The 21,715-nt window shown below is 48.1% G+C and overlaps 1 protein-coding gene across 3 annotated transcripts in view; it reads right to left on the bottom strand.

Annotated features, from left to right (window-relative positions):
- Nucleotides 1–14,689: 14,689 nt before the first annotated feature.
- The window catches only part of LOC135908953 (endothelin-converting enzyme 2-like), a 45,973-nt gene continuing 38,947 nt past the window's right edge, over nt 14,690–21,715 (bottom strand). For 2 of the 3 annotated variants that reach the window (XM_065440817.1, XM_065440814.1), the window contains exons 5-7: nt 20,283–20,532; nt 17,471–17,617; nt 14,690–15,606 (exon numbers count right to left, since the gene is read on the bottom strand). In XM_065440817.1, the coding sequence (XP_065296889.1) occupies nt 14,807–15,606; nt 17,471–17,617; nt 20,283–20,532 (1,197 nt within the window). In that variant the 3' untranslated portion in view covers nt 14,690–14,806. The remainder of the gene's footprint in view (nt 15,607–17,470; nt 17,618–20,282; nt 20,533–21,715) is intronic. The other variant, XM_065440821.1, reaches the window with a different exon arrangement.

The raw sequence follows: 21,715 nt of genomic DNA on the forward strand, positions 1-21,715 counted from the left end.
CTTCCCATCAAAAACAGTAATATATTCAGCTGATTGCATGAAGTACGCTTCGCGCAGCCTCTTTCGTTAGTTTGACATGTATTTGGTAAGTACATGCTGGTAACGAATAGCCGAAGGACATAGCCCATTTGCACGCTGCTAGGTTTATTAACCAAGTTAGGTTGAAGTTCAGTTGGTGAAAGACGAAGTATTGGCGGCGAGGAATTACGGAGTCGCCAACTGTCGGAAGCGCCTCGCTTGCGTAGTATGAGCGATAACGTGGCGTTCTCCTCATAGGTTTGGATGTCGGCGCTCAATAAAAACACCATGTGGTAGCCCTTCCGGACATTTCTGTAAGTATTCTCGAAACGACAGAGGCTTTTTTTTTTTACTGTCAAAATAATAATCTTGGGCAAACAGAAAGTGCAGAATGGTTTAGAGACGCTATCTCTTTACCGAATACGTACAGTGAATGCGACTGCGTGCGGTCGCCGCGATGGAGTCTCCCGAACCGGTTTCTTCCGTGAAACCTAGGCAATCGTTGAGAGCAAACTATGTGAAATATGTTCATACAGTGGGCTGTCTGTATAACCAAATGCCGCATAACAGAATGAAGCCGCAATGCAGCGATCGCGCGGGTTCGCAGCGACCGGCTGCGCCTCTGCATGCATGTCCGCGCACTATGTTTCGCTTTCGCTGCGAGCGCGTTGTCGCACCGTGCCGTGACCTTTAAGCCGCAGCATATGAGTACTTGACCGTGCACAAGCAACCATTGTTGCGTGAACACTATCAGAGGTGTTCAAAAATAATTTCGTTATAATGACTTCGATGTACAGCGACTTGTGGTGTGCCGTTGTGACGATTTTTTTTTCCTTTTCTGCTGTATTCTTGGACGTTTTAACGTCATTATTTTTCAAGTTGCATCACACTGAATGTCTATCGATCTTCTCAGCGACCAACTTCCCGCCGTTTCTTTTTCTAAATCCAGTACATTCATTGTTTGGTGCTAACACAAACTTGATCATATGCCATGCCTTTCTTTCTTTTTAATGTGCTTCTTACCGTTCGCTTTCCATTCCAATGAACTTGTCAGTATCTCGCATCGACAAGTTCATACATCAAATCTTCACGACATTAGACGGCTAGCTCTCGAGTGCGAGCGTCCCATTGCGCGCTTTCTGCTACTCACCGCGAACCTCGGAACCCCGATGTCGTAGCAGAAGTATTCCTCGCGGAAGTTCTTGGGGCACACCCTAGTTGTAGCCGATGGCTGCTTGCCGACTTCACGCGGCTACTTATCCTCTGAGTACGTGTGAAGGCTGACAGCTAGCTCCGTTGCGTACGTCCGGCACTGCGGCATCGAGCAGTAGCGTACCATGTTGGTCGCCTTCAAAGGCAGCCGCTATCTAGTACTATAGTGCCTTCAAGTGGCTCCAAGCCGACACTGGAAGCGGGAAAACCTCCCCACTTAATCAGAACCACAGCGCAGGTGAGACTTTAAAACTTTCGTCTTCAGCTTGCCTCGGCGCTTCCGAAGCAGCCGACGCGGCCGCTGTGTCATACTACGTCACGTCGATGGCGGCGCCAGCTTTTCCAGTGGTGGAGCTCGCCCCTAATAATTTGCACAGAGGAAAACGATCTTTCATTATGACATTACTCCTCCTTTAAAATCACGTACCAGGGTTCTTGAAGCATTGATTATAAAAGAAATAAGGGAGGAGATCAAGGTTTTCATTTTTTTAATTGAAAGCCTTATTATTATTACGTGCCAGATGTTGCATCTCTAGGTCACAAAGCGAACGGTTTGGGATGGTTGAAGTTATTATAACTGTTGTTGCTCAATGACCTGGCGTATATATCCTGCTTTGGAGGATCGGTCACCACTAGAGCGGTGCAAAGATTAAAAATATGTATAATTGTGAAGAATACAATTTCAATAGAAACAGGTAATTTGAACTTGTGAGAATTAGAATTTATGTGATATATGTATATAAACTCCATTGAATCTACTTATGACATAATACAAAATTTGAATTACAAAAGGAAAATGAAACAACTGGGCCCAGGACGCGTTTAGATGCAGCCAGCTGAACATCGTCTTCTTCCTCTGCTCTGCGTCCAGACGGCCATACATGCTTTGTCTGTGTTCTGCATGAGAGCTCGTAATATTTCCTTCTTAGCAGGCGAAGCTACCGGGTGAATCAGTCACTCGGTAGGAAGGCGATTCGCCTCCCATCGGTGTTAGCAGAGCTTCACCCTGTGAGGCGCGCTATGATGTAGTTTACCGCGTCGAGGCGTACGAGAATAACGTAGGGTCTAAGATAGTGAGCCAGTAACTTCGAGCACAAGCCGCGCTTGCGTAAGGCGCAGAAAACTACACGAGCTCGCCAGGATTGCGGATGCAGACGACGGCCGAGTGAAGCAGATGTTCGACTGGTCCAGCAAAGCGAGGTTGTGCAGCCGAGGGAGACTTTGCACTACTCTTGCTCTACGCAAAATCTTGGCAATACAGTAATCTTCATGAACGAAGCATAAAAGTATGGTGTCGAGCATGAAACAAGGCGGACGAGCATCAATAAAGGTAAAATAAACAGTAGCCAGAAATTTCCTGCCTCGCAGTGTTGAAGGGATTAGTGACGAAGTGCAGAACACTATCCAAATTCCTATGCGCACAAGTGACATACGCGTACGTATATTATAAATGATATTGGCAAGGGTCATGTTCGCACGCCCGACCAGACCATTGCTCCATGTGGATAGTGCGCCGTACAATGCCTGAATCTTCACGACAGCAGGCGAAAAGTCTTTTCGACAACATCAGCGGTGAAGTGGCGTCCATTGTCACTCATTATGACACCAGGAGGTCTACGTCGGACAATTACGGAGCGTGGCAGTATGTAAAGCCAGGGACATTGAAGCGCCACTGGTGACAACCGTAGACCCGCTGTCTAAACCGATATCATATCTCTACAACTTTGATAAAATAATTGCGTCTGCAGGAGAACGTAGCAGAAGCGTCTACCTGTGGCGCTCGTTACAAGAGGGGACGTCAGTGGTTATGTTTCTCAAGCACTGCTTCTTGACAAAAATTCCGTCAGGTCATCTTGCCATGAAGCAGCCAAGAGCGCACGTTTCTTCAATGTACGCTCACCAACAGGCTGTAGCCAATGAAGATTATATTTTCAAAGTATTCGCACAAGAAGAAAAAGAAGAAAAAAAAGAAACTAACCATTACCGAGACAAACGCGCGCGCCCATGAACCAAGCGCTGAGTTCAGCGGCTCGGGCTACGTAGCCTTCTTTCTCTACAGTTCCTTTTCTTTTTCGTCATGTTCTCTCCTCATCGGTTCGCTTTCCTCCCCTTTCTTTCCCCCTTTTTCATGCCCGAGTGGGCGCATGAGAGGTCGCAGCAGCCGTTTAGCAAAAGGCGCGCCTTCAGACGCCAGCGGAGCGCTCCTGCGCTAGAGCAATGGAGAGCGAGATGACGTGCTCAACGTATTGTACCCGGGCGATAGTTTTCGGCATATCGAGAGCAGCACCACCCGAAATTGACCAAAAGAAAAGACGACAAGACCCAGCAGACACGCGTGTGTCCCGTTGTCGGGCTTGTGCCGGTCCGCGCTACACCAGCGGGCCCTCGAAAACGCAGCAGGGTTCGACGTGCGCGGCACGTCCACTTTTGCGCGAGCATCCTCTTGTTCCGATTGTTTTCTGACTCTCGGCTCCGGCACCGCTGCCGCCGGGTAACAACGGGGCTTGTTACTCGCCTGTCCCGCCTTTCGCTCTACGCGCGTGTTTCGCTGTGTTGACTCCTTGTCGCTGCGCTCTGCTGCCTCCTCGGCTGCCTTGACGATGTACAAACAGTCGATAGGAGCGAAGAAGTATTTCGATTCCCTCCTCCTCCTCTTCATGACACTTACGTTGTTCGCAGCCCCTCCCTGCTTCTTCTTCTTTTTTCCCATTACTTTGCACCTAGTTTGTATCTTCTCTCATCTTTAAACCCTGGCGATGGGGCACGAAGCGATCACACCCGTATAGCGGAGCATTTTCCCTGCAAACTCTGGCACGCATATCAGAAAGCAAAAGCGAGAAGCGTCTCCCCCGAATGAACTGAATTTACGCAGCCAGTGACAGTTCTGCTTAGAACGACAGAAAGCTGAGCTAGTTGGTAAGGATTCATAATGCAAAAAAGAGGTGAGGCGTGCAGACAGGACACAAGAGTAGACACGGCGTTCGTGTTGTCCACTTCTCTGCTCTTGTGTGCTGTCTGCACGCCTCACCTCTTTTTTGCATTATGACAGTCCTGCTATAGTGCCTTTTCTCTCATACTTTTTAATGCCGTAATCAGCCTTTTCTTTCTTCTCATTGCACGTGCTGGGATCGTTCGAAAGCAAAACCCACGCAGCTGAATTACCACGGCACGTTATTATATTATTTCATTGCTATTCACCTAAACTGCCATTTGCTGTCTCACTTTACAAAGATGAATGCAGTTCACTGGACGTCCCGTGAACGCAAAAGAATGATCTCTGGTCGTTTAGTACGGTTCTCACGACAAATTCACGTGGAAGTGTTTTCCAGCACAATGACGTGGCCGTGATCCCCCACGAAAACGGCTCACTTGATTCTTAAGTAAGGTTCCAAAACAAACAAGTGTAGCAACGCAGCCACTTTAAGTGCAAGTGCAGCGCCGAAAAACAATTGCTGTCTTCGGGTTCTCGGACCAGCCCGCAGCTTCCGCACCCTATGTGCACTACAGCGTGTCCGCCCCCCTCTTCATTCATCCTGACCACTCTCTTATACTTTTTTGATACTTTGACAATAGTTCTGGTCAGGCACGTACCCAGGGGGGGGCCCGGGGGGGCCCGGGCCCCCCCCCCCCGAAATCAAGCGGCATACCCCCCCCCCCCCCCCCCCAATTCCTCCACGCCCACGGCACCACTCCTCACACATTCCTAAAGCGCCGCCAGATCAATGTTGAGACTTGGCAGCTGTTCATCGGTCAGCATTATGCTGCCTTTTTCACTCCTTTTAGATGGCGGTAGTTATCGGCATCTCTTGTAATGTGAAGGACAGTTTTCTCATAGATTCCGCACCCGCGCGATTAACTCGAGATGCGTTCAATTGTCACCATCTATTCAACCGTCACGCGCATAGCTGTTGCTTTTGTTAGTTCAACCTTCTTTGTTTAGGCTGGTCCTGGGACCAGGAGAGGGATGCGGCTGTTACTCAGCTGGTCTGTACTCTCATGAAACGAGTTGCGGCCGGAGAAAACGCCAATTGCGTTTGACTTTTCCCTTTGCTTCATTATTTCCTTGAGTTACGGCTCGCTGCGACGCTGGCAGATGCCCGGAACCATATACACTTGATATGGGTTAGATAAGGTGGGAAATAAAATAATGTGAAAGAGCGTCCATCATGAAACCCTGCAATAACCCTTAAACACATAAGTAAGATGACTGTCACCCGTTACCTCGTCTGTTTTTCCCTAATTGTATAGCACTTTTCGTGCAAAATTGGCAACTGGAAACAAAAATCGCAAGGAGTTGAGAAATTAAGCGATCTACTAAGGGAGAGAGCCAAGGTAACAACCAAACTGCAAGCAAACGCGAATAATAAATAAGTTAACCGTTGTTTATGAGTATATTTATGGATCAACATATTTTTATTTAAAAAGGAAGTAGAGAAAACGCCGCCGGAAGTGGAGAACAATTACTTGTTTGGAACCGCCTCACGTAGCCACTTCTCTGCTGTGCTTATGTGGGTGTTTTTCTAACCTTTCGCGGTGAGCGCAGTACGTCTAGAATCGCAGAGTCCTGCGCTCTACGCGGTTGTATGGGACTGGAGGCCGTACAGCGTTACGCAATTCGCGGAGCTGTCAAAACTGATCAACAAGGCAAAACAAATAACTGATATTCGAAACTATAACATGAGAAAGACTGAAGAAGCCGTAAAAAATGAATGCAGCCTGCAATCAGTAAAAAAGAAACCTGGCATAGGACAAACAATGATGTATGCACTAAAAGATAAGAAGGATAATATCATCAGCAATCTCGAAGATATAGTAAAAGCAGCGGAAAAATTCTAAGCTGACCTGTATACAGCACCCAGAGGAGTCACGATAGCTCACTTAGAAACAGTAATGAACAGGATACAGAAACTCTCCTATAACTAGCGATGAGGTCAGAAGGGCCCTGCAAGACATGAAACGATGAAGAGCGGGAGAAGAAAGTGGAATAACAGTCCATTTAATCAAAGGTGGAGGAGACATAATGCTTGGAAAACTGGCGGCTCTTTATACGAAGTGTCTATCGACTGCAAGGGTCCCAGAAAACTGGAAGAATGCAGATATTATACTAATCCACAAAAAAAAGGAGACGTTAAAGAATTGAACAACTATGGGACCATTAGCTTGCTCCCAGTATTATAAAAAATATTAACCAAAATAATCTCCAATAGAATAAGGGCAACACTGGATTTTGTCAACCAAGGGAACAGGCTGGCTTCAGGAAGAGATACTTTACACTGGATCACATCCATGTCATCAACCAGGTTATCGCGAAATCTGCAGAGTACAATAAGCCTCGCTATGTGGCTTATATAGATTACGAAAAGGCATTTGATTCAGTAGAGATACCAGCAATCGTAGACGCACTACGTAATCAAGGAGTACAGAACGCTTACGTAAAAAGCTTGGAAAATATTGCTACATGCGTGTGGTATTTGCTTGAACGAGGCGCGTAGGCGCCATAACTCCAGAAAAGAGGAGGAAGAACGAACTGGGCTCGCGCTGTGAATCTTACCGGTCAGCGCTGCAACGTTTTTGTAAATATAATCTGTAAATAGTTTCTCGTCTTACTGACTCGTCCTTCGCGAAATAATATCTACAGAGGTTCTACAGCTACCTTAGTTCTACAAAAGAAAAGCAGGGAGATACCTATAGAGAAAGGGGTCAGACAGGGAGACACAATTTCTCCAAAGTTATTCATTGCGCGCTTAGAAGAATTCAAGCTATTAAACTGGGAAGGCTTAGGAGCAAAGATCGACGGCAAATATTTCAGCAACCTTCGGTTTGCCGATGATATTGTTCTATTCAACAACAATGCAGACGAGTTACAACAAATAATTGGAGACCTTAACAGAGAGAGTGTAAGAGTGGGGTTGAATATTAATATGCAGAAGACGAAGATAATGATAAATAGCCGGGCAAAGGAACAAGAGATCAGGATCGCCAGTCGGCCACTAGAGACTGTGAAGGAGTATGTTTACCTATAGGTCAATTAATCACCGGGAACCCTGATCATAGGAAGGAAATTCACAGAAGAATAAAAATAGGTTGGATCGCATACGGCAGACATTGCCAGCTCCTGACTGGAAGCTTTCCATTATTATTGAAAAGTAAGGTGTGCAATCAGTGCATTTTGCCAGTGCTGACATATGGGGCAGAGACTTGAGAGCAAGTTAAGGACCGCGCAAAGAGCGATCGAACGAAGATTGCTAGGCATAACGTTAAGAGAGAAAGAGAGTGGTTTGGATCAGAGAGCGAACGGGTATAGACGATCTTCTAATTGACATAAAGAGGAAAAAACTGTAGCTGGGCAGGTCATGTAATGCGCCGGTTAGATAACCGTTGGACCATTAGGGTTACAGAATGGGTACCAAGAGAAGGGAAACGCAATCGAGGACGACAAAACACTAGGTGGAGCGATGAAATTAGGAAATTCGCGGGCGCTAGTTGGAATCGGTTGGCGCAGGACAGGGGTAATTGGAGATCGCAGGGAGAGGCCTTCGTCCTGCAGTGGACATAAAACAGGCTGATGATGATGATGATGATGACGACGATGACGACGACAATGATGATGATGATGATGATGGAGGTGGTTGGGCCCCCCCCCGAAAAAAAATCCTGGGTACGTGCCTGGTTCTGGTTCTCCTTCAGAAGGACAATAAAAAGAACAACCACTAATCATAAAGTTGCCCAGGAAATGTCTGCTTTCGAGAACTACCACCCGCCCAAATACGGACAGGCAGGTTACAGCCGGAGTCGAGTACGTTTGTATGTTTGAAAACACTTTTCTCGTGTTTTGTACTGGATACTTCCGTTCTGCCGGAAATAACTGGAAAATGTAATGTCAGAGCACGCGTGCCACGTGTGGGTATGTACCAGAATTTGGCCTGCAGGTTATTTATTCTACGTACACCTTAGTTGCAGAAGCGTGTAAACCCGAATATTCGTAGGAAAACAGCAGTGAGTAGCAGATTACGCTCCCGGTAACCAAATGCGCGCAGCGGAGCGACAGCTACAGGTGACGTATTCGCTAACGAAGAACGAGAACCAGAGTTCATATGCATAGTCCTCGGCTAAGCCTTCGAGGCTCGACTTTGATAGGATAAGAGCTAACGCGCTCTCGTCATTGCCTTCATTGTCGTATTCATTCTAATCGTTGTAGTACGGACAGCTATTGCTGTTCTGGGTCGCACTTAAAGCTCTCTGTTGTGCGACCCTCTAACATTCTTTTTTTTTATGCGAAGCATATTACGAGGGCTCAACCCAGCTCCTCAGGCGCGGCGGTGACCATGAAATCACGTGACACCGTGACGTCACGACAGAGGAGAAGTGGCTTTGGCTCAACTCTTGCAAGACGGGCTGGGTGGGAATCGAACCAGGGTCTCCGGAGTGTGGGACGGAGACGCTACCACTGAGCCACGAGTACAACGCTTCAAAGCGGTACAAAAGCGCCTCTAGTGAATGCGGTGTTGCCTTAGAAACGCGCTGTTTCTAAGGCGTGCGTCTCTTGCTCAGGCGCACATTTCGTTGCCGCGCCGAACGCTGCTTTGCTCGACGCTCACCGCGTCCAATGCGGGGCGCGTAGTCGCTGCCCTGTAGCCCATTGTCTTACACCCCTTGGCGGGTCGACGGGAACGCTGTCGCGTTCCACTCTTGAAGGCGAAGAAGTAATGCATGAGTTGTTTCTTCGTCTAGCCGAACCAAATATAGCCAAGCAACAGCAGTTCACCAGGCTAAACAGTGGTTCAACAACTAAAATAAAGGCTAGTATGCTTCGCATCCTGGGCTTAACCTTACCTAAGCCACAGCCATTTTTTTTTTTCAGACTATGTCGTGTTGTTCAAACTTCTTGCATTGTATATATACAATGCAAGAAGTCTGTCCGTGTTACACGATCTCAGGTAAGCAGGTGCGCTGCTGCGATCTTCAGAGGCCTCGGCGCCAAAAAGTGGTGACCTACCTTGCCCCTTTACTCTCCCAGGTGCGCGAACTTTCTCTCACTTTTGCCTCTCTCGCTTCATCGCTGCGCTCGTGTATCGCCCTAACAAGTTTTCATTCCCTTCCACTCTTTTCTAGCCTTTCCCACTCGCCTTCTCGTTCCTCCGGCAACGTCCGGGCAGGAAGCGAACGGCACCATTGCATCCGGCCAGCGACGCCGATTCCATTGGCGAAAGGTCAGGGATGCGGTATTCTGACGCCCCGTACGGGCCAGACGACCGAATTTCATTACTCGAGGCCGCTATCGTCGACGATATAAAGGTTGGCCAATCAACGCGTTGTCTTCTGAGGCTACCGCTCTTGTCTTTCCCTGTGCTTACTTTTTTCATTAAGCTCCAGATCTCTATCTTACTCTCTTTCCCGATGCCCATCTAGCAAGTGAAATTTCGTCATTCGTTGCTTGTTGCCCCGTTCGCAACTGCTCCGTCGACATCGATGGCCAGGGGCTAGGTTGTTACGCAATGTTCGCTGTCTCTTTCTCTCTCTCTCTTCCTCTCTCTCTCTTCCTCTCTCTCTCTTTCTCTTTCTTTTTTTCTTTCTTTCTTTTTGCTGGTTCGTGCGTGTGCGGACCAGTCCGAAATGGCCTGTAGTAGCCAGCTCCTCTCTGCGGCAATTTTTCTATATCTCGGCTCTTCGATATATATTTTTGTTTTCTTGCAATATTACTACCGTCTGCGGAGTCCACACGTGGCCGATATACCACTGGCGAAGACATAACGTTGCATCAGCAAGGCTCTATTCTTTAACTTTCTTTTCCTCTTGGTCTTCCTTTATTTTCTCGCTTGGTAAAATCACGCGGCTTTCTTTGATTGGAAACCGACTTTCTCCGTCGTAAAAGAGCAGCTAGCAGAAGCTGCCAGTATACGCTTCGCTATATTATATAAGCCCCGTCTCTCCCTCAGTAATGCTATGAACGTCGAGACAGCAGGCGCAGGCGCAGGCGCTGCACAAGAAATCCCGAGCACTGAAGAATGTTTATTTCGGAACTGAATCTCACCCGGGCTCGGGAGACAGGGTAGTAACATGCTGTTGGCAAGCATTCGTCGTACTGTGTGCGTAATGGAGTATGCTGCAAGACGTATAACATTGCATCACTGCATGCAGCTTACAAGACAGAATAAGCACGGATCTTGCACAGTGATACTTATGGTTGTTTTTTTTTCTGTTTGCCTGCTTGTTTTACCACTCTGTAAGACAAAAAAAGGTGGAAGTGTGAGGGGCTATCTCCAGTAACTTTTTTCATGCCTATGCTGATAGTGTTAGTGTTTTACTATATATGTTTGAAATAACCATACGAAACTAACCAATCCTTTAAAAGCATGGCAGCTATTCTGCTTCATTTGTGTTTTATGTTTCCGAAGAATGATAAGTGCAACCTGTCTTCGAGATCTCATGACATAGGTAAAAATGCTTGTTGACAAACGTGACGCATTCATTGCTCGCTAAAGTAACTCATTGGAATCTAAATGAGGAGGACTCACGACAAAAGCGCGAAAGTGCTGGTAGAACCAAGATTGTCGTCGACTCGGTATTCACAAGATGAGGGCGCTCAGGTAGGTGACGTCGAAGACTATAAAAATGAAGGCTTTGATTTTGGTATGGGCAGTGAGGCCTGCTACGTGATCAGGCTCTTGTGAGAATTCGACCACTGCCTGCAAAATTACGCGGTGTCGATGCTCACCTCAAAGGCCATGGTACTATAAGGGATATGTGAAAGATCACATACACATACAGTTGACAGCCGAAGTAGGCCAAGGAGTCCTTGGAAGAGAGGGTATTGCCTTAAAGAAGTCAATGGAGACACGTCCAAAGCAAGCGGTGCGCTATGGCTGCAGCTAACTCGTGTCGCAAATGCCAAAGGTTGTGTCCAGCAAATTGTTGAGGCAAGTAGCTCTTAACGTAGGCATGACGGCCGTGCTGGTGCGCAGACGGTGGAGTGCCACAATAAGTGTTACGAGTGGCACGTACATAGTACTTAAAAGGACACTAAAGAGAAAAAAAAAATTTTCTGTATTAGTAAACTACCCTTCTACACTGTCAAAAACACCACTCTTACCACGATGAGACGTTTTGTAAGCCAGAAAAAAAGCGCAATAACAAAAGACGGGTGGCGATGCCTCATTGAAGTTCCCGTACCAGTTCGCTGTGACGTCACGGATTTTGACAGCGTCTTCTAAGACTTAAGTAACTCCTTATCGGTAAAGATAAACTACACTGTGTTCTAAGATAGCCAAAAAGTGAACATGGCGAGCTTCGTGTACTTTTACTGATCCAACTGCTGCAAAATACGCGCGAAATTCAAGAACTGGAACATTGATTCTAATAATCAACCTTTTTCGAAATTAACGACAACAGAGTTTTCAAAGAACGCTTTATGCGTCTAAACTGCATTACTGTTTTGCTTTAGTGTCCCTTTAACACAAGATTCGAACAAGTAGGTACTCACGAAGCTAATTCAGGCGCCTGGCTGAGGCCATTACTTCCAGTAAACATTCGGCGCTCCTTTGAAACCCACGCCGAGTAGACAAATTTGCTCCAATGTCCAGACATGCTCTGCAGCCTATAATGAGATCGCGTCGAGCGCGGGCGTTTGGTGCCTCAACGTGTCCAACGGGAAGCGTGAGAGAGGATCTCAGCTGCAGTAAACGCTTCAGACATGACACCACTCCACGTGCCTCGTTCGGCGAGCCCTTTTACCATCTCTGTGCATCACCCAAAGAAGCTGCTTACCACTCAGCGGTAGGAACAACGCAAGTTTACCGCCCCGCTGAACCCGCTCGCAGCTTGAAGCAAACGCGGGCGACCTACCGCCAATGTCGCGCCGGCAGTGCGGACGATGAAAGATTACATTATTAGTCGCAACAATATAAAATATATCACAAATTACCTACTCATCGTAAGAAAGTTTGCTCATTGCATTACCTTCGCCAATCATCTCTGAAGGTTGGGTGCACCGGCAATTTTTTTTCATTACGACCATTACACTCGACGAGGACCATAGCCAGCATACGTGTAATCCCGGGTAAGAAAACATAAAAAGCTTCGCTTTCGTAAACCAATTTTGTGATTGAAAGCGGTGATTTGCTGCAGCGATAGCACATGCGGACACCGTTTGCTCTGTTGCGTAACTGTGTGGCGAATAGAGCCGGCCAGCGGCACATTATGAGTGCTGTACTGTGCGTGACCTATCACGCAAGAGAGCAGCAGTAGCAGCCAGCAGCATCAATCACAATCAGCGATGTCCGGGAGAGTTCGCAGAAAAAGCTTCGTTTTGAATGTAGAAGGCCAGGAAGTAAATCAGGATACCTTCCAGCTGAGACACGACACTGAGAGAAGGGGGAAGCAGTGTAAAGGTGCAAAACATTATCCAAGAACAGGGATCGCGCACGCTACGCCATCGCAATGTATAAAAGGCAGAGTTAAATCGCGCCCAGCAGTACGCTAAAGTATCCTGCATGGAGGCCTCCTTGGCAATCCTGACGTTAGACCAAATGCGGTGAGGGCATGTGCGGTCGCAACTGTTGAAGCCACGTGCGGTCTACTTTCACTACAGCTGTTCACACACTTTCCCGTCGTCGAGTGCACGCAAAAAAAAAATGAATTAGAAAACAAGCTAAATGATGTCATTGAAAGCATTCGCTCCTTGCACGCCGCAAAGAAAACATAGCACGCTAAATTAAAATAAATGCAAAATATACAACAATTGACCATGACACAAGAGAACGGCACGTAAGCTTCTTCATAACGTGTGCACACAACATTAAAGGAGTACCGCAGACAGTCTTCGGGCGATAGCAAGGGATAGCGCAGCGACAAGGGTGAGGGGAGTAGATGGTCGGGAGCGAACGAGGCTATAGCCCGCAGGCTAGGCAAGCGCCGGCGCTTCTACCGGCCGAGGAGCGGCATCTCAGATGAAGCACCGCGCCGGAAATGAAAGAAACCAAAGGAAGCAGACGGCAAATTCCGTCATGCTCCGGGCCAAGGCAGATGGAAAGGGCCAAATTGATCACGTTAGTGCTGCCGCAATTTGGATGGAAGTCTCCCGGGTTTCCCGCCGCACCGTTGCCGCGCCTGCAGGCCGCTCTTCTGGCCCACGTCACGAGATGCCCAGAAAATAGACCCGCGGGAAAAGGAGCGCCCAAGGCGTCGCGCGGAGCTCGCCGCAGCTTCGGCTGCTCGCATCCTTCCTTTGCTTCCTTCCGAGTCCCCCGTGCAACCCCCGGCGGGGATGGGGCTGAGGTGAGCTGAAAGCGTCGGAGCAAGAGGGAGAAGGCGCGTGCGCGTCATGGCAGCGAGCAGCTAAAATGTTCTAATGCGCCACTACCTCAGAAGGGGGCTTGTCTCGATGGCCTTGCTCCAAGCGCGCGTATACTGGTACTTGCGAGAGTTCACGCACGTCCTGAAGCATTGAACGGACAAGAAAACACCTTATCCCACTTCGTCGTTAGCTGAGCGGCTTGCGCACAGTTTTGCCTCGCGGATCTAATGTCACCTTACTTTCGGCAGCAAGAGTTAATTCTTGGCAGCTTCCCTTTACCTACCTTGGCGTCTCTCGTGCAACACTAAAAAATATACTCGTAAAATCGGATTTCAAGAACAAGAACCTTCTCTTCCAATACAGAATGTACAGAGCAGACGCATTGGCGTTCAATGTCACACAGTCCGATTTCTGACAGCGCGCGCCGAGCTATGAGGCGCGTAGATGAGCTTGCGTATAAACATGCAGAAACCGTGGACCTGAGACATGATCAGCATTCCCGTTGCCCAAAAAAGAAACGTTTGCTTTTTCAAGTATTGCTGAGCTGATGGGGACGGTGCAATGGCTTGTAGCTCAAGCAATATCTAATGAAGAAACAGATGTGTACAGATGTTGGTCTTTCTTTGCTACTTGAAATTTGCCGCTAAACCAGAAATGTCTTCTTGTTACACGTTAAAAATATCGTACATCGTGCTAAATGTACCAGAAGATGTCTTAGATGACCACTAGCCAAATGGAAAGGGGTTATGGAGTACGTTAATGTTATCGCATAAGGTACTTAGTTTCACGGTTCTAATGAGCTGCCCGTCTTGTGTGAGTGCGCGCGTGCGCGCGCGCGTGTGCGTGAGAGAGGGAGAGAGAAAGAGGCTTGATATTAGTTTCCTTTTGGTTTAAGCCACACCACCACAACTGAAAGATCATGACTTAGCGTAGCGCCAATGCTGCTATACTAACGCAAACTGCTGCTTACGAAACCACTAGCGAAGACAAAGGCCAGCACCTTCATAACAAATTTTAAATAAACCAAAATACGCTAGCTTTTACGTAGCGTCCAGTTTTTTTTCTGTTTCTTTTTCTTTTTTTTTGTAAGTTGTGCTTAGCAGCATAATGCGTTACGCGTAGGGTTTATAGTCTGTTTTCAGTTGTGGTGTGTCCATCATTCCATGGCCAGCACGGACTCATATTTTGCGACGCACCTGTGGGCATGTATCTGCGCATTTATTTCTCGTTATTACGGTTAATAATGAGTGAACCTTGGGTCAGTCGGGGTTTAGAAAGGGCGGTCTACAGGGCGTGCCGGAAGCATCCCTTGCGCTGGCGAGCCATCTTCGAATTGGCGCTGCAGTTGAAGGCCGCCAGGAAACCGGGCTCCTCGGCGACGGGCAGATTGCAGCGCTCGCGGTGCGAGCCCACGGTGCCTTCCACCTCGTTGGTATCGAAAGCGCACCACTTGAAACAGGCGCTCAGGTAGAAAAGCTGCGCACTTGTCCAGTTCTGAAACACCGCTGCATTCTTCAGCGGCCTGTAGCTCGGAGTCGCCGCGCGGAGCGCGCGCATCGCCGCTTGCAGACCCACAACGTCCGCGTACACCTCTTCAATTCTTTGGTACGCTAGCGCTCCTACTTGACGGCGCGTCTGAGATGGCGACGACGACGACGACCGGTGGAGGCAAGTGATGGTGTAGGATACCGCCGCAGCGAAACGCCGGTTGACTAAAAGGCCATTGCGATCCGCGTCCGAAGCTGATAGATGCAACGCGGAGACGAGCTCGCGAGCCACGAGGTGACCCAGGGCCGCGTATGTCGCTTCCGGTGATTCGCGCACCACGATTGGTGGCAACATTGACGCGACGGGCACGAACAGCAGGCTGTAGAAAGGAAGCAGCAGTGGTTTCGCTGCCAGCATGGGCAGCCGATGTGACATGCGGCGCGCCGTCGATACCCGACGGTGCAGCGACGCCTTGGCCCGGTCGGCACGCCCCCTGAGCGCGGACAGGTACGAGCGCACGAAGGGCGACCGGAAGACGGGTAGCGACGCGTAGTGCCGCTCGAGGAGAGCCTCGTCGTACAAGTCATCGGGCACCACTGAAAGTGCACGAACGTCGCTAACTGCGTGATCATCGCCGCGACATCTTTCTCGTCTTTGCAAGCGAACTGAGTGTATCGCGTGAATTAACGGCATCTCTCCTAGTCAGCGGCTAGTACGTACATATATAATAAGGCTGGAAGGACAATGTTTGCTTCCAGACTACACAGGGCGTCCCAACTGTCATGCACCAAGATTTAAAAATATGCAAATGCCACGTAGCTGGACAGAACCAAGGTAACGTTGTTTGCCGTCGCTTAGAGATATACAAAAAGTTTTCACTTGCTGACACGCTCACCATACTTCTGGACTATTCAAATTACCAACAGTGCCGCTGGAAATATGCACATGGTGATGCCGCGCAACTTTTCCCCTCGCTAGCTGCATTACATCTTGTTACGGCGACGACGTAAGTATATAGGCACTAGTATCACTGATGACAGCATGCGACACGACAATATGCTGCTTTGTCTCTCTAGTTACGTTGTTGCACATGCTTCTGGCCCGCGAGCGAAGCGGAGAAAGGAAAATCAGCGCGACTCTAATCAGCCTTTGAAGTCTCTCTCCGTCGCACTACCACACATGCACATGCCCTTCACTGCAAGCCCTTAACGCCCGAATGCTGATGAGCACTAGATGACAGTTCGATTCCCTTCGACTTCCATGCAAGTTAGTAAAAACAAGCCAGCGTAATATTTAGAGTTCGTAGTGCCCCCTTTCCACACCTTCGCTTTTCCACTAACATTGTCTCTTACAGGTTTTGTTGCTTAAGATGTCCGTTCAGATAGCGACAGGTTCGCAGCTCAATACAGAGGCATTCGTACTTTAGCGTTGAAGTTTCAAAAAATCTGACTTAAGGTGCACGGGTACCTTGCTTACATAACTGAGTAGCTTGGCGTCATTAAGTCGCTTGACGACACATACCCGCAGTTCCCCATTCCTTTGGTCTGTCCTTTACGCAGCTTTACGCACGTACGTTATACCTCCTTCACATAAAGGGAGTTTTCATTTGTTCCTTCTATTGCACGTGGGCATACCAAAATGTATCTTTTATTCATCGCAACCATATTCACAAAAGATGAAAACGCGACGTTTTGATTAGGATTACGGAACAACTTTCCCGACTAGCATACAATTAGGAAGGTCAATAAAGTCCTGGGCAAAAGTACCAGTTCTTCCGCACATGCACTACGGACTTTTTTTTTTTGTCATCGAAGACAGACAGCTCTGCTTAAAAGAAAGGATTATTTCGAGCCTGATGCGGTTTCTTTCTGCTTAGCGAGTGCCGAAATACGCCATTAAGACGCTGCTGTGCGAACTAGGACTGAATTAGGCAACTTTAATCGAGTGTCTTTGATTAACAATAGAAACCGGGGCACAAAGAAAATTGAGCTGCAGTGTATAATCACATTTAGAAAGAAAAGCTAATGAAGCCCGTTTACGATGACTTCATTCTTGATATGATGCAACTACGTAACAAAATTGGGCGCTTTTTTCCCCTTAATATCATCATTAAAAGAAAAGCTCACGCTTGGGTTAGTGAGACAGAGTGCAGATGTGCTTACCCTCCAACCAGTTCACGCTTCATTATTACGCACACACACACACACACACACACACACACACACACACACACACACACACACACACACACACACACACACACACACACACACACACACACACACACACGCACGCACGCACACACACGCACACACGCGCACGCACGCGCACGCACGCACGCACACGCACACATGCACACGCACACACGCACACCCACACGCACGCACACGCACGCACACGCACGCACACACACACAAAATGTTGATGCATCCACTCGAAATCGTTGTTCAGAACACTTACGAACAACGTCTTCAATCCCATGGAGTTTCGCCGAAGTATTCTTTCTTTCTGCTTCTGGAAGTATAGCAAGACTTGCTTCCAACACCTTGCGTATGTTGCCAATAACGGAATGAACTATATCTATATTTGACATTGGAACGATGCCTTCTGTAAGTGAAGGAAGGAAAGCAAAATTAATAACAGAGAAATTATTACCTTCATGAGAAAATTGTGGGAACTTACTGGACGGCGGAAATAATTGAAATCATTGTAGGATTAAGATAGTAATCGTGTTAGTAGTAAACTAGTGAGCTTTGAACTATGTGTACTTTTTTAGAAAGCTTAAGGCGGCAACAGAGTCATTGAATGGCTCAGAAGACTAGTTATATATTTTTGAACATGGAATTTTTTCGTTCTTAGCAATTTTTTTATATTAAAACAGCTCCGAAGCTAAAATCAAGTTGGAGTAGCCGCCTGCCACGTTACATTACACGGATAATTCGGAAGTGGAGACTAACTTAAAACAAAGGGGAAATGCAACGGAGGTCACAAAATAATTACAAGCTAACGGGAGAAGATATGCATAAAAAAAAAATATATGATCAATGTTGTTTGCCGAGAGAACGTTTCTCTCTTTTCCTTCTTTCTTTTGTTCTTTCTTTTGCATTCGCACTGAACCATGTATTCGAAGAACACAAATTGGTGTCTTAGAACTTACGCTTTCCTAAGCACGTGCTTCAGCGCTGCTTCAGTCTTCTTAAGTGCGCTAGCACATTGGTTGAAACCTTATTGCCTGAGCACAGACGCTTTCCCTCGTCAGTTTCAGCGACTACCAGTGTCAGTGAAAATACTGGATAAAATTAGTGTAGTATAGCACCGAGGGTAAGAAGTTAAATTCGTTTTCGCGGACACGAACATCCCGGCTGGCCTCCTGAAGACCCCCAGTCGTCTTTATGAACTGGCACTTTAGTCCCCAAGGGCTTCCGCCTTTCCCCCCTTTAAACGTGTCCAGTGAGACGGGAATTCAAACGGCTATCTTGCTGTTTAGTAGAAGAGAGTTCGAAGCACTCTACAATAAACTCCGCAGTCTCTCTTAAAGAAAGCTTTCATTGTTATACAACCCAGTGCACCCTTGCTAGAGTACAACACGAACATTTACCAGCCTGCCATATGGAAATGCGTTGCGGCGAAGTCGGTGAGAGCAAATGCCTACATATACGTAAACCAACATCGCCACGATCATCTGGGAGATTCGACACTTAAAGCGCCTCCCCCGGATTCAAAAAATAAAAATAAAAATAATATTTTGCGGCTTATGTTGCCCCCGAGGGACAATCGCCATTAACATTGCGCGCACTTCCTCTCTTGAACGCTCTGCGCTCTCCACCTTTCTGTCAAGGACGCTATGTCGATCACGCCTATAGGCACCTTGCTCTGACGCTTTTCAGAGTAGACAGCAGCGCCAGAACACACAGCCTAACGAGTTGGAGATGCGAAACAGGAGACGCTGTGTACATTTGTCATGGCATTTAAGATAACTTATCGCGAGGCAAGACTATCCTAGTTGTGAAAAAGTCGAAGTGCGCATGCTGCGCATATGATTGCACATGTTTGCGATCGATGTGAGAAGCATGAAAAATCGTGAGCTTGATCTCGTCGAAGCGCAGGGCATAACATTCAGACGAGTGGCAAAAAGTGGCCGCTATCGTTTGGAATGGCGGATGATTTGCATCCGCTATCTAGCGGCCGGTGTCGGCGACGTTGGGGTGAAAAATGAAAACGTCGTGGCGCCCTCTGAACAGTGCCGGGTGCCCATACGCGAACATGCTGTTTGTGCCCTGGAAATACCACGAAAGTGGGACAAAACTGAATTCCTCGTTGCAACCCGTAATGTTTGTTGCACAGTTTATGCCTGTCGCGAACGGTAGTATATCCGTGCCGGCTTCGTTGCTCTGAATAATGGCCGATACGGCTAGTAGAGACTTCCGAGTGGTCAAGATAACAATCTCGCACATGATGGGCGAGCGCCGTGCTTTCGTGTGAGCATCAACTCTTGCGTATTCAAATGAGGCCCTCCATCACGCAGAGTACAAATGTTACCACTTTCACCCTAGCGTATGCAAAGGGCTTCACGCGTGACAGACCAGGGGCACACAAGGCGTACATGTGCAGAATGCTATATGCACATGCGCGCGGTAGGCCTGCAAGCTTGTTGAGTACAAAAGAATTGCGCGCAAGCCGCGGAAAAACGTTCTACTAAAAATACACTGGAGGTTCGCAGAAGCTAGAGCTAAAGCGAAGGAAATACTAATGCGTAGCGAATAACGTGAGGCTCCGTCTATCCTTGTAAACAAAGAATCGAAAGAACTATGAGAAAGAACAGTATGAAAGGCGATTCAAACCTCTTGTTGAATCCGATTAAAAAAATGTGTTCCTGAGCAGCTTGGTGGTGAGAATCTGGTGGAATCAAGGCGCATGGCACTCTATCGCCACACCCCACGCGTGAGTGTAGGAAGAGGGGCATCGGTTGGCTTAGATTTTCTGACTGCGCTGCCTACGGGACCGTCCAACACTTTCGACAACACATACACCCACAGGAACAGTCCACATGTTTAGTCTGCACTAGCTTTGGGATCGGCCCACATTTTGAGACTACACGTATCCGCAAAAACGGCCCGCATCGTTAAGTAGACCACCTTCAGGATTGGCGCAAATTTTTAAACTGCACTATCTTCGGAATCGGCCCACAAAAAAGGCTAGAAACACCAAATAACCCATACGGAAAAGTAGGCGTAACTACCTAAGGAAGGCATTGTCTTCAAAGGTTACCCACCTGCCAGAAACAGAGACATAGCGTGCGGAGCCACGTCTTGCACCAGCTCGAAACACCTGTACTTCGACATCTGCAGCATGGAAGACAGCTTGGCGGAGGAAGGCACGGCAAGATGTCGCAAAAGCAACGTGCTCACGAAGGCTCCAGCAGCCTCGGCGTCATCGGAGGCCACTTCGGCTGCAAACATGGCTGCCAACCGGAACGCCGACTTACCACCGCCAGTAACGTAGACGTCATCCGTCAGGGTAACCTGTCACAGTTAAGCGAGGAACAATGCCACTGAAACTTCAACCTGCACCATGCGTGCATAGTGAAATAAAAAAGAAACGCAGCCCCATCGATAGCATTTTCCATGCAGGTAAAAATGGCCGTCGTGGCAGCCCATCTGCTATGGCGTTGCGCTGCTGAGCTCAAGGTCGCGCGTTAGATCCCGGCCCCGGCGGCTGCATTTCGATCGCGGCGAAATGCGATAACGCTCGCGTACTTAGATTTATACGCACGTCAAAGGGGACTTCAACCACCCCTCGAGCTAGGAGAAAAAGCATATTCCGTAGATAGCATACGCTGCTGTAAACGTATCAGCCAAGTTTTGCACTCATAGGCGGCGCGTGGGGCTCACAAGCAGAGCGCGAAGTATTCTGAAACACTCTTTTTTCAGCTGAAGCCTCCGCCTCACCGTTTTGGGGCTGCCATATTTCGCCATATAGCAAATTCTCATACACGGCTGCTATTGGCCAATTGCTGACATCGATCAAGAAGCGTAAGCCCACTGTCGTTTTCTCACGCTCGGCCGCGCCCGCCCTCGTATGAATGAAACTTTGGTCGCAATGCTTATGGGACTGTCGTAGCCGTCGGATCTCGCTAATTTCTGTAAGTCCGAAATACTCAACTAGTTTCGGACTACGCGAAACTTAAGCCCAGACCACACGTACGCTACGCTCACGGCGCCTCTCCGTGAATGGCGTTTGGCATCGACAAGAGACGCCACCGCCACTGCGCTCTCACTCCCGGCAGCTGCTGGCTAGATGTGCGTCATATCGCACTCGGTATTGGGCACTACAAAGTGCACTATTTGCCTACTATCTGTGCAGGGCAAAGCCGGTCCGCACCACGTAGCACGGTCAGGCTGGCGCACGAGAGCGCACAATCCAGCCCTGCAATTGCATAATCCTGTTCTATTAGAGTTTGCGCATAGCCACACGTAGCTGCGTCTGCTGCGTAACGTAGATACCGCGGCCGCCACGAGTTGCCGCGACGAGCCCGCTCACCGTAACGCCGTAGGCGAGGTATACTTCGAGAGTGGCCATTAAAGGTACACACAGTGCTTGAAGTATCTACGCTCGCACCAGTTTTGTTTTTCTTCAACTTTATTTCGTTAATATATTTCTAGGAGATACCATACTCGTTCAAAGATGTATTTGTGGTTTCAAAGA

This window comes from Dermacentor albipictus, chromosome 1 (assembly GCF_038994185.2).
Source record: "Dermacentor albipictus isolate Rhodes 1998 colony chromosome 1, USDA_Dalb.pri_finalv2, whole genome shotgun sequence".
NCBI classification, from domain to species: Eukaryota; Metazoa; Arthropoda; class Arachnida; order Ixodida; family Ixodidae; genus Dermacentor; species Dermacentor albipictus.